Source organism: Notolepis coatsorum (assembly GCF_963971535.1).
Source record: "Notolepis coatsorum genome assembly, chromosome: 6".
Taxonomy (NCBI): Eukaryota; Metazoa; Chordata; class Actinopteri; order Aulopiformes; family Paralepididae; genus Notolepis; species Notolepis coatsorum.
Genome location: NC_140170.1, coordinates 135761206 through 135783620, shown reverse-complemented (window position 1 = coordinate 135783620; position 22415 = coordinate 135761206). Strand labels below are relative to the sequence as shown.

Genomic DNA, 22415 nt, shown 5'->3' with positions numbered 1-22415 from the left:
TTTCGGTAGGTACCTTTAACCCTTTCTCTGCCACGCTTATACCCATCCTTGTAGCCAGTCTGCCAGCTCTATTTGTCTATGGAGATGTTCACCTACTTTGCAGGGCTATAACTTTTTAAATTGTATTGCTAAATTGACATTACTATGGCCCATTCAACATCGATTAGCTATCGTTCAGGGTGTAGGAATGTTTTACTTTTTCATTCACACATTCATACAAAAATACGGTCTAGAGTATAAATATGTTTTTATCGTTTTCTGTAGTATTTCATAGAACGTGAGTTATAGCCATTTATGCATATATTAGATCATCAAATGCAGTTTGATAGCGATTGACGCCAGATAAAAAATTTCAATTGTACAAGGTCCTAAACGTCATGACTCATCATCTGCTGGTGACCGGAGGGGGGGGGGGGTCGTTTATAATGCAATGACCGACGTTAAATGTTTCATGTAGTATGGGTGATATATTGATCATAGCAGTTTGTATGGATAATAATAATCAAAAATGCTGAAACTCACCGCAGCTTCCTCGTAGCGATGGGGGATGATACTGGAGCAAAAAGATCGCTATTATGGGATGTTGATCTAGGTGAACCATTTCCGGGTTGTATAATACTATATACGTCCAAATAATGTTGTTTATCGAGTTATGGCAACGGATCGATTATCCAGTGTGTCCAGATGGAGTGCCGGACCGAATAGGGAGCCACACCGGCATCACAATTATCGACATCCGGTTGCAACTCGCCGATCGGCCACCAGGTGGCGGTGTTGAAGCGTTGGAGAGTTGAGAGGAGTCCTACAGCACCCGTCAAGGATCCGTGGGTAAAATATGAATACCATGACAGAAATTTGAAATATTGATCTCAAAGACGCTGTAAAACGTCATTGGCAGATTGCGCATGGCGAGGAATGACGTGGTAACACGTCATTGGCGAGAAAAGGGTTAAAAGTACCGAAGTACCGAGTTTCCTCCCCCTCAAATGTATATATTCTCTTTTAGAAACTCTGTAAATAAACAGTACTGTATCTTTGTATATCTTGTATGTCATAAATGTCTGGATGTAACAGTACTGTATATCTGTATGTCATGTATGTCATAAATGTTATGAATTGAAAATGGGGGACGCTGATGTAAACAAGACGAAAGTCTTTCTCTGGTCTGCATCCCCTTAACTCATTAGGCGCCATTGACGAGAAAAGTCGGGTTAACTCGCCATCACAGGGCTCTACGCTAACCTTTTTCCCAAGGAGCACATGTGCTCCTAAATGAACAAATTTAGGAGCACAACGAAATTTAGGAGCACACAAAAATATTTAAGAGCACAGTGAAAAGATTTCAAGTACGAGTTTTATTTTAATTTTTTATATATATATAAATGTATATTTGTACTGTGCGTGCATGTGCAAACAGGAACGGGACACACATAAGTCACTGGCCCACTCTGTGTGTGTGTGTGTGTCAGGGTTTCCGTTAGAAAAAATTGTTGCCGGTCTCCGTGACCTGCAAGATTTCAATCTACCGGACAAATGAGATTAATTCCGGTCATAGTTTATTGAGCTTTAAAACAATTGAATAAAGAATGTCATCCTCAAGGCATGTAGATTTATAATATTATTACTTAAAACTATAGGCTACTTTTGCGTATACAGTCATTAATATATTCCAAATAAAATAAGTCCCTCGATACTCCGTGCTGCTGCTGACTTGAAATAAAATAGACCGCGTATGTGGGCAGTCGGTCCGACACTAAACAGCAGTCTGTTATAATCACATTTTTATGAGCTAACGAATTCCGTTATATTGGACATTTGTATTAATTATATCAAGCGAAGAACTGAGAAATTTTGCAGAGAGAGACGGCAACATTATCGTGGGTTTGCGTGATGTATATCTCCACCTCCCAACGATTTGGTGCTGGTCATAATGTCCGGTGAAAACAACTCCCTCCAAGCACAACTTGACCACCCGAACCGTACCAAAACAGGCCAAAATTAAATAGCCCATGCGACGAACGATTCATTACATTCGTTTCATCGTTGCTCCACCAAGCAGCCGGTCCAACAATGAAAGCTGTTATCAGCGCGAGCCGGCCGCAGTTAGTTTGCAAGAAGCATCCAGCTGCAGACCCGCAGAGCAGCTTTCCATGTCTGGGGACCACACTGTGCCAGCAAAGCTGGTGGGTTCTGTGGGTCTGCAGCTGCATGCCTTCCGCAAATCCAGCAGCAAGCTCTCGCTGAGCGAAGCAACGACAACAAACGCAATGATTGTTTCGTTCATCGCATAGGCCACCCAACTCCAGCCCATCCAAATACAATTCAAATAATCAAACTGTGCCCAGAGGGAACTATTTTCACCGGACACTATGACCGGAGAGATTAAATATGTCGGACTTCAACAGATTTTGCCGGTCAAATACCGGTAATTACCGGCTAACGGAAACGCTGGTGTGTGTGTGTGTGTGTGTATCTGCGTGTGCAAACGGGAATGGGACAGACATTTGAACTATTAAGTGATTAATAGGGATGGGTACCGAATTCGGTACTTTTGAGGCACCGAACCGAAACACGTCGTCGGTACTACCGAGTATCGAATCAAGTGAGAAACCGTTTTATTTTTTATTTTTTTTTACTTTTTTTTTTTCATGTCAACGTTCACACGCACAATATATGCTTACCTAGGATTTTACTTGATTCAACAACAAAGCAGTCGGAGCAATGACAAGCCGAAAACTGTCGAAATTGTAGTTATTTGAAGTTTGGATTTCTTTTTTTACGACTGAGGTAGGTAAATTAAATTTCTTGAGACTAAAGTACCGAAAAAAGGTACCGTTGCGTACCGGTATAGATTCACAGGTACCGGTACCGGTTCAAATGTGAAAGGTACCCATCCCTAGTGATTAATGCCTACTGTGGCAAAGTTGTAGCCAACAACTAGGCCTAATAGAAAAGGCAGGGACATTAAACAAAAAGGAGACACTGGCATTACCACCAGGGCCATCAGTAGAGGGGACTGTAAGGTGCCTTTTCGGTATACTACCTTTGCTAAAACTGTGTTCTCTGTTAACACAATGGGGACGAACAACGGAGATCTCCGTGTTTCGATTCCACCCGTTGTGGACAGAAGCACGGATAAATCCGTGGCAAGTTGTTATTGCTTTTATTCCATATTAATAACCTATTCAAGGTCGCCGAGCGGCACTGCAGATTTACCCTACTCTATGAATTCGAGAAGGTGCAATATAGAGCCATATGAAATCCGCATTCACGGAATCGCGGACGGAATCGCGGAATTAACCAATAAAAATGGAATCAACTGCAAAACGTGGAATATTGCAGAATTTGGCCTAATCTGGACTGAAATTCCGTTTTTGGGTGGAACGTTTGGTGCACACGCGACCGGGGAGGCGGGGACGCTAGAGCGGGTTACACACAACACAGCAGTGCTCAAGCGTCTCGCTGCTTCAGTCTTAACGTTGTCAAGAAGCTAAGAAATTCCTCACACACAGAGCAGAGCAGTATCCTAATGACCGGCGATAAGGTGTTTTGCTAATTCTGTCAACGTTCCGTGGACTGGACCCGCAAAAACACTTGCGACACTATTGTGATTAATTGGCTGGACATGATAGCTTCTAGCTAAATCTAGTGCACCCATCCATTTGTTTAATGCAAACGATTGTCATTACACACTGTCCTTTATAAACTAAATAAACTTAAATAGCTGTGTAACGTTATAGGACTATAGATGGAAATGATAGCTTCTAGCTAAATCTAGTGCACCCATCCATTTGTTTAATGCAAACGATTGTCATTATACACTGCCCTTTATAATCGAAATAAACTTAAATAGCTATGTAACGTTACAGTACATAGGACTATAGATGGAAATTATAGCTTCTAGCTAAATCTAGTGCACCCATCCATTTGTTTAATGCAAACGATTGTCATTATACACCGTCCTTTATAAACGAAATAAACTAAAGGTGCCTAAATTATGCATTACTATATTTCATCACAATATAATAGATATAGCTAGGCTACTGACATTGTCATTGTGATAATGTCAGTAGTAGCTAGCTGTATCTATTGTTTACACTTGAAATGTGTATTTTTATTTTGTCACAATATTATTTGAAAAATATTGTGTAAAATTGAACTGTATTTCTGAGTTGCAGCACTTAAAAACATTAAATGGACTGTTATATCTTATTCAATTGTGGACATTTATTCATTCCCACTTATTAGACACTATTTCTGATGGTAAAATGAGCATAAAAAGCAAAATACAGAATTCTGAAATATTAAAACAGAAAAAACGGAATTTGGGAATAAAATGGAATTTGGAAAATAATAAAAACGGATTTCATATGGCTCTAGTGCAATACCGGCCAGATCCTCTTAGGGGCACTATCACGATAATGCAGTGTGCCCTGTGGCTGAACGGATCATTTTTTTTTTTTTTTTTTTTTTTTACTTTCAATGGAGATTTCAGTTAGCAGGATTCTAGATGTGCAGCATGTAGCTTGGATTACGTTTTGCATCGCAGATTTCACCATGCAATAAGGGGATTTATCATCAGCCAATGGACATATCGATCTACCAGATGGCGATCAATAACGGGGAAATGCTCAGGGGGATCCCACCGGACCACGGTAAGATCTTTTTCACGTAAAGTACATCCCGATCGGGCCTTGTTTTGATAGCCATCCAGGCGTTCGGCCTATGAGGCTAATGAGGCTAACGCGGTTATTGGTAATCAATAATCAGAGACGACGTCCCCCGCCCCCCCCCCCCTTTCATGCATACATGCGTGAGGATCATGCCGATCATATGCAGTTTGAGTTTTAACTGGAGCGTATCTATAACCGAAATGCCATTGGATTTAACGTTATTAGCTATTAGCCCATTATCTCGGCTTCCAGGAAATATACTAGACCAAATCCGGTATAATGCTTATATTCACGGCGCTATAAAATTAGAACGCATTGATGAAAAAAATTATTCTTTAAGCCATTTTGAAGGGACGGTTTATGGTCTCAATTCACAATTAGAATGGACAGATAGCAATAAAGTATAGATTTAGCTCTACAAACAGCCCCACGTCTGTTTACATTTCACGGTCCTCTTGAGATTAATTAGACTCATCCCAGTGGCCGCGAAAGTGTTAAAGGTGGTAACTACTGGAATAGCTTACCAGTTGTGATTAGAGAGTGCCCCACATACTCCATGTTCAAGACCCATCTTAAACTGCATCTTAAGGCAAACCAGAACTGTGATCATTTTTAACCTGATTTAGTTTATGTAACTTGTTTCTTGTTTTTATTGTTGTTTTTATCATGGATTGTCACAATGCTTTTACCCTAAGCAGGCTATTTATTTATTGAAAGAGTTTTGCTGTCTCCTGGTGTAAATTAGCTCTTGCTACAACCCTGCATGTTTACATTTTGTATTTTGTACTTGATGTTCATAACATGTGCTGAGCCTGTCCCTATCAAATAAACGATCAAATCAAACTACTGCTACAAAAGTAACAGTCACTTAACTTTAGCCCCTTTTATGCATACAATGCCTATGTTTTGGCTAGTGTTGCTCTTCTAGAAAAATAATCCTTTCAGGGTTGCCTATTGAAATACTGTACACCTCCAGTACAGAAACATTGTTTATGAGTTTGCGTGTCAGGTAGACCATTGATTGACGGTCGATTACAGCCAACACAACAACATATGCTACTGCATCAACGTTATGATTAACACTTTAATCGCCGAAGACGCTGTTCAGAGTCTTTCCCCGCCATGCTCATTCTGCCGAAGACGCTGGACAGCGTCTTTGATATCAATATTTCAAAAATCTGTGATCGAAATCATATTTCTCCCCCGGAGACATTATATGTACTGGTGAGCCCCTCTCAACTCTCGAACGGTTCAAGAGCGCCATCTGGTGGCCGATCGGCCGCTCGCCCAAACAGGAAATGATGCGGATGAAGTGACGCTCACCCATATTTCGTCCGGGCACTCGCTATCATTAGCAGGACTCCATCTTGACACAATGGATGTCGATCGGTTGCAAATAACTCGATAAACAACATGATTTGGACGTATATACTATTATACAACCTGGAAATGGATCGGATATTTCGACATCCCATAATAGAAAGATTTCTGTTCCACGCTCATCTCCCAACGGCGCCAGGAAGCTACGGTGAGTTTCAGCGTTATTTTTTAATGTCTTCGATACTAACTGCTCTAATGATCATATCACCCACACTAGATGAATGATATAACGTTGCCCACGGAATTATAAACGACCCCCCCCCCCCCCCATCCGGTCAACATCAGATGATCAGTAGTAACTTCTAGAACCACGTCCAGTTGACATTTTTTATCTCGCACAGATTCCTACCAAACTGTATTTGATCATCAATATAATGCATTTAGGGCTATAAATCAAGTTCTGGAGAAAGCTGCAGAAAACGATAAAAACAAACTTATACTTTAGACCGTATTTTATAGGGATGCACCGATATGAAAATTGGCCGCCGATACCGATACCGATTGTTCAACTAACACTATCGGCCGATACCGATACCGATATTTGTATATAAGTATTTGTAATTTTTTTTTTTTTTTTTTTTTTTAATGAAACTACTGTATATTTGTATGTGTATGTTTGTATTTGTAGGCCTCTTTACTTACTTAAAAAAAGGAAACATCAAGAAATATGTTTATGGTATCACTAGCTCTCTCCCAGTATCGTCTTGCGGCCTGCAGAGGGATACTATTTTCTCAACCAGAGCTTTCAACCAATGCAATGGAACAATTCTTGCGGCCTGCAGCGGGATACTATTCTCTCAACCAGAGCTTTCAACCAATGCAATGGAACCATTTTGATTGACAGTCGATTCTGCCAATTACGCCACACCGCTAGCACCCACCTCCTGCTGTCCTTACCACCAATCGGCAAAGGGTTTATACATTTTTCTACTTCCGGGCATGCCGCCATTGTTCTGTTTGCGAGAGCAGAAGAACACACTTAACGTAGCTACGTTAGCTGCCCGGCCCGGCGCCCGCCGACCGGCGCTCCACGCATGACCAAATGAGACATAATGATTTTACTGCAACAAATGTTATAATAAAACAAAGCCTTTCTATACATTTGTCTGGTTGAAAACTTTATTAACAGATTGCAGAATGTGTAGTTGGGTACGGAATGAGCAACGGAATGGAACCGAGCTATGAACGGACTAACGGAGTAATGCCTTGTTTACTGCTATCTTCGGGTAAATAATATGCTTGTTATTGAACGTGTAACACTTCATTTTAACAGCAGATACTTTCTTAAATGCCATCTTCCAGAGAGAGGGTGTTGACGGGGAGTTGTTTTATTAATAGCATTGAACAGCTAACCGAAAGCTAGCGTTAACTATTGTTAAAGGTTTAGCCATAACGTTACCTTGGCTAAAGTTGGGACTATTCATAATGCTGGCTGCAGACCTGCAAGCAAAGTACAGCAAGTTGACAAAGGAGTATTCCAACGCAAATCACATTTTCACCAGTAACGTTAGTCTTGCATCTCCCGGTAGCTAATGAACGGACTCGGAGTAATGCCTTGCTGCTATGGGTAATAATAATATGCTGATGTTATTGTCCGTGTAACACTAACTATATAACGCTACTGCCACAAAACGAATGCCTTGTTAATCATAAGTACTAGTTACTTTGATGCAGTAGCTTGTGTGTGTGTGTGGGACGGCGGGCGTTGTGCAGGTAGGTCGCGAGTGAACTTTTATTTTTTTGCCTTTTGACGCTACACAAATTGATGGGTATTTATCGGCGACTGCTATCGGCACATTTGAGCTTATCGGCCGATAGGCCGATAGCAGTCAACAAGGCACTTATCGGCCGATACCGATACCCGACCGATATATCGGTGCACCCCTAGTATTTTAGTATGAATATGTGAATGAAAAAGTATAACGTTGCTACACCCTGAACAATAGATATAAGACGTTGAATGGGCCATAGTAATGTCAATTTAGCAATACAATTTAAAAAGTTATAGCCCTGCAAAGAAGGGGAACTTCTCCATGTTAAATAGGGCTGGCGAGGGATGGTAAATTATGAATTTAACCCCGGCGATCAAAGTGTTAGCAAAGCAAGGCATTCGTTTTGTTGCATTAACGTTATATTACTATTGCTATCGATAAATCTAGGTGTTCTAAAATCTATTGCTATTGGTAAGACTAGAATAAGTTCATTTAATGTTACTGTCTCGGGAAAGTCTCGCATATCGCAATGGCGGACTTTCAGGAAGTAAAAAAGCAAATGAGAGATTCCGATTGGTCATTTCCTTTCTTTCCCTTGAAACCAGTCACGTCACTCTACTGTGATTGGACCGTTGGCTTGAGTGCAATGTGGGACTTGTAGTTTAACGATTTATCATCGGAAAAAAACGCACGACTGAGGCTGTAATCTTCACTCGCACACAGTAATTGATTTTTCCGGTTCGCACACACATATTTCTAGGGGCATATGCGAGCAATATGGTTGCACTGTAGAGCCCTGCATCACTTGAGCGCCAATCACGAGAAAAGTCAGGTTTTAATCGTTATTTCTTTTATTCACTATTGCCATTCATAATTCATCGGGGCAGGCTGTGCATACTGTTCTGAATGTGTCTGAGCTGGCAGACGGTCAATACCGCGCTCTAACGCCTTCGGCCGCTATTGCACTCCATTTGAAACAATGTCGTTTGTTTTCTGGGCCGAGCTGAGCCGTGCTGACGGGGTTTAAATACTCCGGCAGGACAAGCGTTTACAACGATGCATCAACTAGCCCCCCCCCCCCCCCCCCTCGTTTATATGCAATGCCGGAAAACGTGGGACGTTCCTCCACAAGCAGTACTTGGAATGGCGATCAGGTAATTGGATTCTTTTTTTTGCATTACATCAGAGACAAGGTAAGGACACTATATATACAATCTTGCATTGATCTTTTTTTTATCCACTTTCTCCTCCTGTTTTCTGTATTTTTCCTCACATCCCAATTTTAGTCGTTATGCCAATTCCCCCCCTCCCCTTCCTGGTCGTTGCGTGCATGTGCCCCCCACTGGTTGGTCTAGGGAGCCCTGAAGTCTATCACATGCTTCCTCCGATACATAGGAGACAGCCAGCAGCCTCTTTTCACCTGGCAGCGAGGACTCTCATTGGTGAAGTGTAACGCGTGGGAGGTCACACTACCTTCACCATTTCCCTCCCTCACTGTGCAGGCGCCCTGACCCTTACAACGACCAGATTACCACCCACCGGCTTCCCTCCCGCTGACACTGCCAATTGTTCCAGTATGACGACCGGCCAGGCCGGAGGCACCGCTGACAGCCGAATTCGATACCAGTGTCTCTGCGGTGGTAGACAGACGCTTAGTCCGCTGTGCTACCCGGCCGCCAATCTTGCATTGATCTGATATTTTTTTCTCCCGCGAGCGAAGCTGCCTGTGTGTGTGTGTGTACCATTGGTGGCAGTGGGGGGCGGGGGAGCGCCCCGCTACAAGCCCCATTTCATGCGTGCATGAGGAAGGATAATAACGATAATCTAGCGTTGATTTCAGGAAGATTCGATAATCAGGTGAAAAATTACAACGCGATAACTGGTTTTCACTAAAGGGCTATTATCGCGTCTTTTCCTGGGATTACTAAGAATCACCCTAGGGCTGGGCGATATAACGATAACGATAAATATCGCGATATATTTTAATAATCGATATCGAATATCGAAATTAAAAATAAAATCGAAAAAGTTTTTTTTATATATATATATATATATATATATATATATATATATATATATATATATTATTATTATTTTTTTGTGACCTGCAACAGGGCAGTTTTAAAACCAGAGACAGTGGACAGACTTGTCTTTCTTGCCTGCAACTTAAAGTAATGGCTTTGCTTGTCCAAATGACAATACTGACCAAATTGAGATTTATTTTTCTCTTGTCCATTTATTTTGTTTGCTTTCTAATTTAAAATTCAGTTTGAAACCGTCTGCTAGCAGAACTAGACTCCAGTCACGAGTCACGGTGCACATGTGCGGTGGTTTGTCCACCAAAAAAGCGCCAAAAGATCGAAAATAAACTAGCAGAGCCAGAACTGTTCAACTCCCCTGGAGCCACAGCCAGCAGAGAAGCCGGTTTACTTTCGCTTTTAAACCAGCTGCAGCCTGAGAACTGGAGTGTGAGGGGATGTAACACTAAAGATGGCGGCAATGACAAAGAATTGCTGCAAAATAAACATACATCTGTTGTTAAAAAAAAAGAAATTATACTTATAACAATTAGATAATTATCGATATCGAGAAATATGATAACATTATCATATCGTTATCGCGATATGATTTTTTTCCATATCGCCCAGCCCTAACCCAAACTATACTCATATTCAAAACGGTATAAAACTAAAATGTACGGATGAAAAAACAATCTGTTTTTTGCATGTTGACCAGAAGCAACTCACTGACAATCTACAGTGTTATTATATTATTAGCTATAATATTTCATAAATTTTAAGCACTCGCAAGTTTGGCTTTCTCCCCATTGAACAGAGTGCTGGCCTTCTACCCAGAAGGTAAACAACGACCCCTAGTGCTGAATGAGTTAACAATTGTGTGTATTGAGCCGTACTGTATTGTATTGTTGAACCGTTTCTGCAATCGGTTGATAACATTTTCAATCAATCAATCAAACTCGTTCACTCCCTGGACGCCCGAATACTTTTACCAACGGATTTCCAGTTCCGGGTTCGCGTTCTGCGCTCTGATTGGCCACTGACATTTCTGGTCGCGCCAATCGTGTGACGGCAAGTTCTGCCACCGGTTAAGCTTAGGCACTCTTTCGAAGTTGGTTAAGGTTAGAATTTGTCTTAGAGCAGGGCGAGAACACCAGCCCTGATTCCAAACTCTAACCTTAACCAACTTCGAAAGAGTCGTCTAAGCTTAACCAGTGATAAACTAGGCTTTAGGTAGTTTGCTGCTGTTCGAGGCGGAAATGGGCGCGTCATGCGATTGGGCGCACATGTCACATGACCAGAAACGTCAGTGGCCAATCAGATCGCACCAGAAACGTCAGTGGCCAATCAGATCGCGGACGCGGAACTGGAAATCCGTTGGTAAAAGAATAGACGCTCCCTGGACTGCCTAGAGACCTGGTTTCCGTATTCTTCTTTCTTTTTTTTATCCACTTTTTCTCCCCATTTTCTATTTTTCTCCCATCCCAATTTCGTATTATCCAATTCTTCCCTCCCCTGTCTTGAACGTTGCTAGACTATGCCTCCCACTGGTCAGCTGTAGTGAGGACAGAAGCCTTGCATCACGTGTCCCCTCCGGTACACGAGGAGGCAGCCTGTCGCATCTTTTCACCGCAGCAGCTCGAACTCTGTGGCGAGGAGTAATGTGTGGGAGGCTCACGTTGCCCCTGCTACTTCCTGCCGGTAGCAACGCCGAGAGCTGGGCTCGAACCCAGCGTCTCCTGCGTTAGTGGTGAGCGCCTTGCCGACTGCGCCAATCAGCCGCCCGTATTATTCTTTTCTAATTAAATACGTCATTTGGGTTTTCTCCGATTCCACATCGTCTCTGCCTGTTTGTGTCTGCATCTGTGTTCTGGCTTAGTTAGTTATTACATTTTCCTCCCCACTCCTCATCGCTGTACTCCATAGGCAATTAATGGAAACCTGTCTCTTTTTGTGACTATTGGTGAAAAGAATTTTTTGAAATCATGACGACATGATTCATGAATTCAAAAAGGTCAACCTATAAAATGTACAACTAGCTCCTATCACCAACTTGTTCCATACCGTGCAAATTATTATTTTGATGGAAAATATTTATATGGTTTATCTTTTTTTATTGGAAGAATTTATGCAGATTTATACATTTCAGTTATCCAAATTATACAACTTCCATTTCCTTCCCCATTCCTATCCCCTAACCCCACCCCATCCCACCCAGTGCGGGCAACGACAAACATACATATAATTCACTAGGGATGCACCGATATGAAAATTGGCCACCGATTGTTCAACTAACACAATCGGCCGATACCGATACCGATACTTGTGGCAAAAAATAAGTATTTGTAAAAAAAAATTTATAATTTTTTAATGAAACTACTGTATATTTGTATGTGTATGTTTGTATTTGTAGGCCTCTTTACTTACTTAAAAAAAGGAAACATCAAGAAATGTGTTTATGGTATCACTGTCCCTCTCCCAGTATCGTCTGGCGGCCTGCAGCGGGATACTATTTTCTCAACCAGAGCTTTCAACCAATGCAATGGAACCATTCTGGCGGCCTGCAGCGGGATACTATTCTCTCAACCAGAGCTTTCAACCAATGCAATGGAACCATTTTGATTGACAGTCGATTCGGCCAATTACGCCACACCGCTAGCACCCACCTCCTGCTGTTCTTACCACCAATCGGCAAGCGTTTATTCATTTTCTACTTCAGGGCATGCCGCCATTGATCTGCTTGCGAGTCAAACTCAGAACCACAACAAGCTAATACGTTAGCTGCCCGGCAGTGCCCGCCGACCAGCGCGCTCCACAGGATGGCCAAACGAGACACAATGATTTTACTGCAACAAATGTTATAATAAAACAAAGCCTTTCTATACATTTGTCTGGTTGAAAACTTTATTAACAGATTGCAGAATGTGTAGTTGGGTACGGAATGAGCAACGGAATGGAACCGAGCTATGAACGGCTTGCTTGCTATCTTCGGGTAAATACTATGCTGATGTAATTGAACGTGTAACTAACTATATAACGTTAATGCCACAAAACGAATGTTTGTGTCATTTTAACAGCAGATACTTTCTTAAATACCATCCTCCCGACAGAGCGGTGTTGATGGGGAGCTCTGATGGGTTCGCTTGGTTGTGTTATTAGCATTGAACAGCTAACCGAAAGCTAGCGTTAACTAATGTTAATAATAATATGCTGATGTTATTGTCCGTGTAACACTAACTATATAACGTTAATGCCACAAAACGAATGCCTTGTTAATCATAAGTAGTAACTTTGATGCAGTAGCTTGTGTGTGTGTGTGTGGGGGGGACGGCGGGCGTTGTGCAGGTAGGTCGCGAGTGAACTTTTTTTTCTTTTTGCCTTTTGACGCTACACAAATTGATGGTTATTTATCGGCGACTGCTATCGGCACATTTGAGCTTATCGGACGATTTCAACAAGGCACTTATCGGCCGATACCGATACCCGACCGATATATCGGTGCACCCCTATAATTCACATAAATAAAAAATAAAAATAAAAGAAAATTTTAATAATTAAACATAAATACAGATGTGACAGACAAAACTACGCAAAAAGAAATGAAGTAAAATTAAAAGAAAATAAGACAAAATATAAATAGGAAAGACTAATAATAAGTAATAATAATATATAATATAAGTAATACTCTCCATTTTAGTAGCATAATTTCCAGATGGTAAAACAAATAAAATGGAAAGTAAATTGAACACCCTCAGCAGACCACCACAATGCCATCTCCCCAGCCATACGTGGGCTAGCAGTGTCAGGAAGGTAGATGGGGGAAGGATGGGGTCCAAAGTTTGGAAGGAGTCATATGGGTTTTGAAATGAAGTAGGAAGGGCTGCCATGTTTTGTGGAAGGTATCTGTGTGGCCTTGTGTTGTAAATCTGATTTTCTCTATATGTATAAGAGACATAACATCCCTCATCCAGTGTAAATGTGAAGGGGGAGTGGCTGCCTTTCAGTTGATTAGGATGAGGCATCTGGCAATGAGTGAGGCAAAGGCCATGGCATTGGATTGCCCAATAGATATTGCAGCGTTCTCCGGTGTCAGACCAAATAATGCAATAAGAGGGCATGTGTAATTGCTTTTTTATCGGTTCATTTCCGTTTTATAGCATTTTGAAAAGCCCTCGTTTTCACGGAAAAAATAAGAGATTCCATGATAATCGCCCTGTTCTGTAATATTCTAGAACGGTCATTTTTCTGCCTATTTATGAATAGTTTTCAAATAAACGCTAGATTATCGATAGTATATGTGTACGTGTGCACGCTGGTGCCGCTCGCTGAAAATCGATTCTCTCAGTTCCTGATCGCTCTTACAGTCAAACAGCCATATCACATTATAGGGGAAAAGCTTATATCTCCGTGAAAACGGGTCTGATTATCCTAAGACTGGTAAAATAGATTCCTTACCTGAGATCAGATGGTATCCAAATGGATTATTCCAATTCCTGATAGCCATTCCAAAAATCGATAATTTTATTGATCCCACGCGTATACTGTAAAACACAGTAACCACGCTGTGCTGAGGGTCCAGCATGAAGCTGATCGGCTCCAGTTACATGCGTGAGAAGTCAAATGTGGAGTCTGGTTTTTTTTTTCTCATGCATTTTCATTGAGTCCAATCCAAAAGGGTGAATTACCATCTGGGAGACGATAGGGGGCGCTTTTTTCACATCTGAGCGCCTGGGGTGGCTGATTTACCAACGGTAAACTCGGTTGATGAAATATGAATTCAGATTGCTAATTTAAAAAAAAACGTATCTGTAAATATCTAAAAAATATTGTTTTTGGTAAGTTAAACTTTAGGGGCAAATTGTGTGAAAGACCTAAATGAACTGTCTTGGTACAAATCATAAATGCTCATAATGCCATTCTTAAACCAGTTGCTGAAGGCTTCATCCACCATAGAGTGAGGGAAAAGGAAGTTTTTGTGGACAGGCGAGGATGGTGACATGGCGTGGAGACCAAAGTGTTTTCTGAACTGGGTCCAGATCCGGAGGGAGTGTTGTACTAAGGGGTTGTTGGTGTACTGGGCGGTTGTGACTGGGAGCGAAGAGCAAATTAAGGATTGCAAAGATGTTCTAGAACAAGATGCCCTTTCCATGTCCACCCATGCCGGCACCCACTGACAATGTCCGTAATGGGAATGACTCAAATAGAGAATACTGTGAATATTTGCAGCCCAATAGTAGGCCAAGAAATTGGGTAATGCAAAGCCTCCCTGCGATTTAGGCTTCTGGAGAGCCGTTTTATTTATTCGGACTGGGCGTTTATTCCAGATAAAATCTGATATTGCCCTGTCGAGGGCTTTGAAAAATGACTTTGGAATGAAGGTTGGAATATTTTGAAATAAATACAGAAATTTCGGTAATGTGTTCATTTTCAAAGTATTCACTCTGCCAACAAGTGATAAAGGGAGTGACGACCATCTGATAAAATCCTGCTTAGTGCGCTCCAGTAGAGGGGTGAAGTTGGACGCTATGAGATTAGAATGTTTACGTGTTATCATTATGCCAAGGTAACGGAAGCAGCTTGGGGAAAGCTTGAAGGGGAACATAGAGGGGGGGAGATTTCTAGCCAATGAGTTTATGGGGAAAAGTTCACTAGTTTAAATTTAATTTATAACCAGAAGAGACACCAAACTCGTGTAGTATGTGAAGGACACGTGGAAGTGTGGCCACTGGATCCGCGATATACAGCAGGTGGAAAATATTTAAATCCAGAGCCGTTATTCTTTCTTAGTTTTCTCCTATAATTAATCACAGAGGCACGCCTTCCAAAAATTTTCTTGACAAGCACACAGACAATGGAGTTTATTTTGGCTGGTGAGAAGGTATTCAGCGTGTACCCTTCTGGTTGTAACGAGCGTGCTGCTTACCTCAATATCAAACTTCGTCATGTCCGCTTTCCATTGGAAGAACTCCTGTACAGCTCCGCCAAAGTCCCTGGCCGCCTCGCTGGAGGAAAAGCTGTGTTTGTCACCGGCCCTGTTGCACGTCACGCGGAACTTGATAAGCTTGGCTTCTGGAACCGTCTCCTCCGAGTCCTGGCTCTCCACATCCGGTGTGCCTTCCTCCTCCTTAGCCGGGGCTTCAGAGGGCAAGTCCGGTTCCAATTCTAGCCGCTCCGTGTCGGCTGTGAGCGCTTCCACTGTGTTTTTGTTCCCCTCGCCCTTAGGTTTCCCCTTGGTGACATTTCCTCCTCTCCGGCGACCTCTTCTCTTCTTCAGGGAGTTGTTCAGTCGCCAGACCTCCAGTGCGTTGGTCCAGGGGAGTTTGGAGGCAAGCTGCTCCAAGTCCTTCAATGTCTCCTCCTTTACAGTAGGAAACAGATTCGATTTGACATTTTTGGCCCTTAGCAACAGATGCTCTTGTGCCAAAAAACTTACAAGTTTAACAGTTTTTATTTATATATTTCTATGACAACATAATAAGTGAGTAATTGTGTGTGGCGCTGTATGTCATGTAATGTCTACCTTAGATTCTTTGAACTGGTAGCTGTCATACTCTTCAACCACAACAAACAGGTTATCCACAGATTTGAGATGATGGACCTATGATGGAAAAACATTTTATAAATAAAAGGTATTACACTATAATATATTAAGGATAGTGGAATGAAAACACTTGAAATCAAAGGGAGAATTAAAAACAGAAACAGTGAGCATTAGCTACTTCTAATTGTAGCCAGTGATGCAGTGGTGGTCCCACTCGGATGTGCACGCGCGCACACAAAAATGAGTTCACAATTTTCACTGGACTCGTCGCGCCGTGGGCCAAGTACCCGGCACTTATCTATCACCTAGACTTTGCATAATAATAGGATACCGATAGTATAACAAAGAACGAGAAGAGCCAAACCAAAATACAAGCCCTGTGGGGGTTTGCGTGATCTGTGGAACCTCTCACTATGTGACAAATGGTCCCGACTGGAAGGATGAGGCATTAAGTTGTGCTTCAGAAGGAAACTGTCCTTCTGTAAACTAAGTTACATTGTTAATTTAGTTTGTATTTACTTTTCTAGTTTAAGTTAATTCAATTAAAGAAATTGTAACTACAATTACATTTAAAACATTGTTTGTTTTTCAACCATATCTGTTGACAATATAATTTCTTTATATATTGAAGGCTACATGCTGCTACCTTTTTCAGCTTCTCTATTTCAAGGCAATATATACAAAAACTAAACTAAAACTAGTAATTTCCTATACAAACACGTTTCCTACTATTTATGCATAATAATCATCTGTTCTGTGCGCAAACGAGGGAACATGTATGCGCGTGCGCGTACAAGCGCATGCACGTGGCGTCCAGGCAGTTCTGATATTACGACTGCACCCCTGATTGGTGATAACCATCCACCAATGACATTACCAATGTGCATAATGATGTAACTATCCTTTAAAAGGGGAATGCCACCCATTTTAAGAATTCACATGTTCTTCCTGTGACCAAGGACAATTCAGTCAGTATTTGTGAGCACACACGACCTTCTCCTAAAGATAGATATCAGACAGAACCATTCAATTGGTGATGTAACTGGGATGTCAAATCTGGGGCTTGTCCAGACAATAAATGGGACTCTATCCATAAAATGTTTGTGAACGTGGCACAGTGGGCAAGGCGCTCGCAACGAATGCTGGAGACTGGGCTCGAACAGGATGCCTCCTGTTCGAGCCCCGCTCTCCACATTGCTTTCAGTTTAGCTGGTCGTCCACAGTAATACACATTGGCCGTATTACGGGGAGGGAAACTGAAGGGTGGGGATCGGGCGTTGTGGACAGCGACTCCTACAGGTCGGTTGGTGCGCCTGCGCAGTATAATCAAGAAGCGACGGGGGCGGGGCCCCTCCAAAGCCCAGACCCCTGACGCTGAAAGATCGAGCCGCGCAGGTGAAAAGATGCGACGGCTGTTACCTCGAGTATCGGAGGGGACTCGTGCTATGTATGACTTAGTCCACATTGCAGCCGGCTTGTGGGAGGCAAGAAACAACGTTCGAAGACAGGGGAGGGTTGAATTGGACGATATGAAAATTGGGATGGGAGAAAAATAGAAAATGGGATAAAAAGTTAATCAAAAAAAAATTAAATGTTTGTGAGCTCTTACACCCAAATTAGGTTTATACTCTAACAGTGCTAGTAGGTCTGAACCTGAATTAAAAACCTAAGAGCTCATACAAACATTGTATGGCCTCATAAAGACAGAGCCCCATTAATTGTCTATGGAGCAGACCCAGTTACACCTATTCTGGAGGGTTCTCTCTGACAAATACTGACTGAATTATCACGGGGCAGAAGATACACGGACAAGAGTCTTTCATTAAGGATAGTTTACTGACAGAATGACATGTTGCAAAATGGCTTGCCCTGTAGCCTAGATCTCTAAAGAATGGCGAGCTAACAGTACAGCTAATGGAGTAGACTAAACTAAGTGGACATATTAGTATGAACGATAGATAGTTGATGTCAAATGGGCCATAGTATTGTATCCATAGCTATAATATAGAATATAGATATAGCCCTGCAAACACTGCCACTTATTCCTATCTCTTAGAGTGTTGGCGTGGTAGGAACAAAAGATGCTCAAGTCCGTGGCGTCCAAAGAGTTAAGGGACCAAAAGTAAGATAAAGAAGTGGAATGTTATGTAATGGCCAAGTCAATCATCTAACCTGAATCCAATTCTGAGCATGCATTTCACTTGCTGAAGACAAAACTGAAGGGAAATGCCCCAAGAACAAGCAGGAACTGAAGGCAGTTGCAGTAGAGGCCTGACAAGAGCATCACCAGGGACGCAACCCAGTGTCTGGTGAGGTCTATGGCTTCCAGACTTCTTGCTGTCATCGACTAAGTATTAAAAGTTATTCATGGGTTGTTAGTTTGTCCAATTACTTTTGGTCCCTTAAAAACGTACACCGTTGACCTGATTGGGATGTAAATACTCTAAAAATTAAAGCTGAATGTCTGCACTTAAAGCACATCTTGATTGTTTAATTTAAAATCCATTGTGGTGTAGAGCCAAAATGATAAAAACTAAAGTGTGTTGAAGTCCAAATATTTATGGACCTACTGTATATGTGATCTGGAATTATAGATATGATGTACAGAGGCTTCATATCTGGATATACATATGAGAGGGCTGTGTGTGCATATGTACAAGTTGAAGGTTATGTGTAGAGAGAGAGCGAGGCCCCCCCTAGTAGTAGTAGTGTGTATAGATATGTCTGGGAGTGAATAAGAAGTCATAGTGAAACATCTGTAATTTTAAAGAACTCAAAGGGACATTTTAAGAATTACTTTATGTTCTTCCTGTGCCCCATGACAATTCTGTCAGTATTTGGGAACACTATCTCCTTAAAGCTAGACATCATAGAGAATCACTCTTGCTCATTTCTCCAAAGTTGCTAGCCCCTTTTGTGACTGTGATGCACGCCAACAAGGTTTGGCCGAGTGAATCCACAGTCCCTTGCTCCTCAATAGGAAACCAACCTAGATTTACCATGAAGAACTGGTCATTATAAAAGTATCACAGAGAAATTTCAAAGGTACTCACAGTTGCACAAGGGTCTTGGACAGATAATCGCAATGGTTTGAAAGCTTGGCGTTGCTAATAAACATTTTAAATAATTTTTATAAACTGGTCAACACTGCTCAAAACGGCTTTAGCTGCCTGATAAGCCTGCGCTGTGATCACAGTTCATGCGCATCAGGCACCCAATGCCGGAAATAAAGCTTTGTTGACCAGTTTATAAAAATTATTTTAAATGTTTATTAGCAACGCCGATCTTTCAAACCATTGCGATTATCTGTCCAAGACCCTCGTGCAACTGTGAGTACCTTTGACATTTCTCTGCGATAGTTGTATAACGAACAGTTCGGGGAGGACCAGGTCTTCATGGTAAATCTAGGTTAGTTTCCTATTGAGGAGCAAGGGACTATGGATTCACTTGGCCAAACCTTGTTGGCGTGCATCAGTCACAAAATGGGCTACAAAGTTGCCTACTGCAGTTTTAACTTGACAATGGAAACACATGATATTACATATTAAGCCAACAATGAAAGAAGCATTTATTGTATATGATACCGGAGTCACATCTCACCTGGAAAAGGTTATCAGTAGTTATTTGAAAGTATATGCGACCACGATCTTTGCTGATCCGTGCATCAACCCCCATTTTCTCCTTAACCTCTTCAGCAGCAGTGTGTTCAAAGCCAGTGGGCACTGTCGCTCCCAGGGTCACTGTGATTATGCCCCCACTACTGGCTTCCATCTCGTCAGAGGACTTCAGATGGATTTCCTCTGCCATGGGGCTCTGTTGTCCACCCCCATCTCCCAGTGGTGATGCCATAGTTGTAGGCTGCCCCTCGCTGGACCAAAATGGCAATGCAACTTCGGCGCGGAAGAGGGAGAACTTCGGTTGAGACAGAGCACACACATTGCAATTTAATATTTTACTTGATTTCTGACAAGGCCACAACATTACTCAAGCAACATCTTGCCTGTAATTTTGACGTGACCATCTAATGTTAGCTAGCGTGATGAATTGAAAATGGGGGATTGATTGATTGATTGAAAAGTTTATTAACAGATTGCAGAATGGGTTTGATTGATTGATTGATTGAAAACTTTATTAACAGATTGCAGAATGGGTACAATACAGTACAGCTCAATACACACAATTGTTAAGGGGATGCAGACCAGAGAAAGACTTTCGTCTTGTTTACATCAGGGTCCCCCATTTTCAATTCATCAGGACATATATGACATACATGACATACAGATAGTCAGTACTGCTACATCTATACATTTATGACATACCAGATTTGCAAATACAGTACTGTTTGTGATACAGAAGGAGTCAAGAAAAGGGAGTATATACATTTGACGTAGAAACTGTACATTGGAGGAGGTTGGGTGGGGGGGGTTGGGTACTGGGTAATTTACATTGGGGGCACACTGTATAAACAAGCAAAACTGTACATTGAGGGGGGGGGGGAGACACTGTACAAACAAACAAAATTGTACATTGGACTATTGACAAAACCATACTAGGTAAATGACTGTACATTGGAGGGGGTTGGGTTAGGATATTTACAGGGGCCAGTGTTGAATTGCAGTCTCCCGTAGGTGTCCCTTGAGAGAGGTTTTGAAAGTGGGTAGTGATCCACATTCCTTTACAGCTTTGGGTAGGGCGTTCCACATTGATGTGGCATAATTGCGAAACGTGTTTAGTCCCTTGTTTGAGCAGAATCTGGGTTTAACATGATTTGTGGAGCTCCCTCTGGTGTTGTGATTGTGGTATTCACTGACCTTTGTGAAGTATTTTGACATGTACATGGGTACCCTGGTCGTGTAGTTTATCTTGTAGACCAGGCCCATTGCAAGTTGCTGTACTCTGTCGTCTACTCTAAGCCATCCTAGGTTGGCAAAGTGGGCAGGGGTGAGGTGGGTTCTAGGAGTCAGGTCAAGCAGTAGTCTGACTAGTTTGATTGTACCCATTCTGCAATCTGTTAATAAAGTTTTCAATCAATCAATCAATCAATCAATCAAGCGTAAAAGTATTCCACACAACATAAACCTGATGCTCAATAGCTAACGTTATGTGGGTAGCTTACACGTTAGCTATTTATAAGGAGTTAATATTCGTTTTTAAAAGTCGAGGTCAGTAGCTGTAGAAAAACAAAACATCTGAAAACGGCTGAGTTCTCGAAATAAACGACAATGAAGCTTACCGGCGTCCGTTTGATCCTGTTTGAGTTTCGGCACAGTCACCTGTCAACACGAGGCGACGCTCCTGCACACTACTTCCGGGTGCATGTTGTTTACAATACGAGGTCGGCAGAGGGCGTCAAAGTGCTGAAAGACAACATATGCGAGAGAGAAAGATATATCATTTAGGGCTACAACATTCTAGTGTTTCATATTTTATCTTTCTTGGGCCAAGGTTATGCTGCCAATCCTGCCATTGCAAGCAGGGGGTATGGGATCTGCAGCGTGCTTACGAAACCAAGCCGCATTTCTCGGAGACGCTCTCTGATTGGCACTGACTGACGCTCTCTGATTGGCCACTGACTGACGCTCTCTGATTGGCCACTGACATGTTTGCCCAATCGCGTGACGAGCTGTGTCTTTGCCCATTTCCGCGTCGAACAGCCTGCAAACCATAGATATATATGCTGCAAACTACCTGGCGTTCTATCGCCATGCTCTAAGACAAACTCTAACCTTAACCAACTTCGAAAGAGTGCCTAAGCTTAACCGTCGAAAGAACTTGCCGTCACGCTCTAAGACAAACTCTAACCTTAACCAACTTCGAAGATTGCCTAAGCTTTTAACCAGTGTAGAAACAGGCGTCGGCCAATCAGAGAGCGTCTCCGAGAAATGCGGCTACGGAATAAAATCACGCTGATCTGCAAGTAAGTAAGTCCACTTCCTGTCTGTTGTTGCTACGCAACTACGGCGTGGGCGAAGTTCACCCGGGGTACACTGTGTACGCTTCATTTTAGTGCAGAAAACGGATCGGAAAGCGGCCAATTAAACACAACCAAGGGTCATTTTCTTCAGTGCGTCAAAATGCCAAAGAGCTGCTG

General features: G+C 42.2%; 1 protein-coding gene across 1 annotated transcript in view; it reads right to left on the bottom strand.

The window, feature by feature from the left end:
• thumpd3 (THUMP domain containing 3) overlaps positions 1-21798 on the bottom strand; it is a 59775-nt gene extending 37977 nt beyond the window's left edge. Inside the window, exons 1-4 of the mRNA XM_084317793.1 lie at positions 21558-21798; positions 19925-20236; positions 16304-16381; positions 15707-16141 (exon numbers count right to left, since the gene is read on the bottom strand). Coding sequence (XP_084173919.1) covers positions 15707-16141; positions 16304-16381; positions 19925-20173 — 762 coding nt within the window. The 5' untranslated portion in view covers positions 20174-20236; positions 21558-21798. The remainder of the gene's footprint in view (positions 1-15706; positions 16142-16303; positions 16382-19924; positions 20237-21557) is intronic.
• Between the last annotated feature and the right edge of the window lie 617 nt (positions 21799-22415).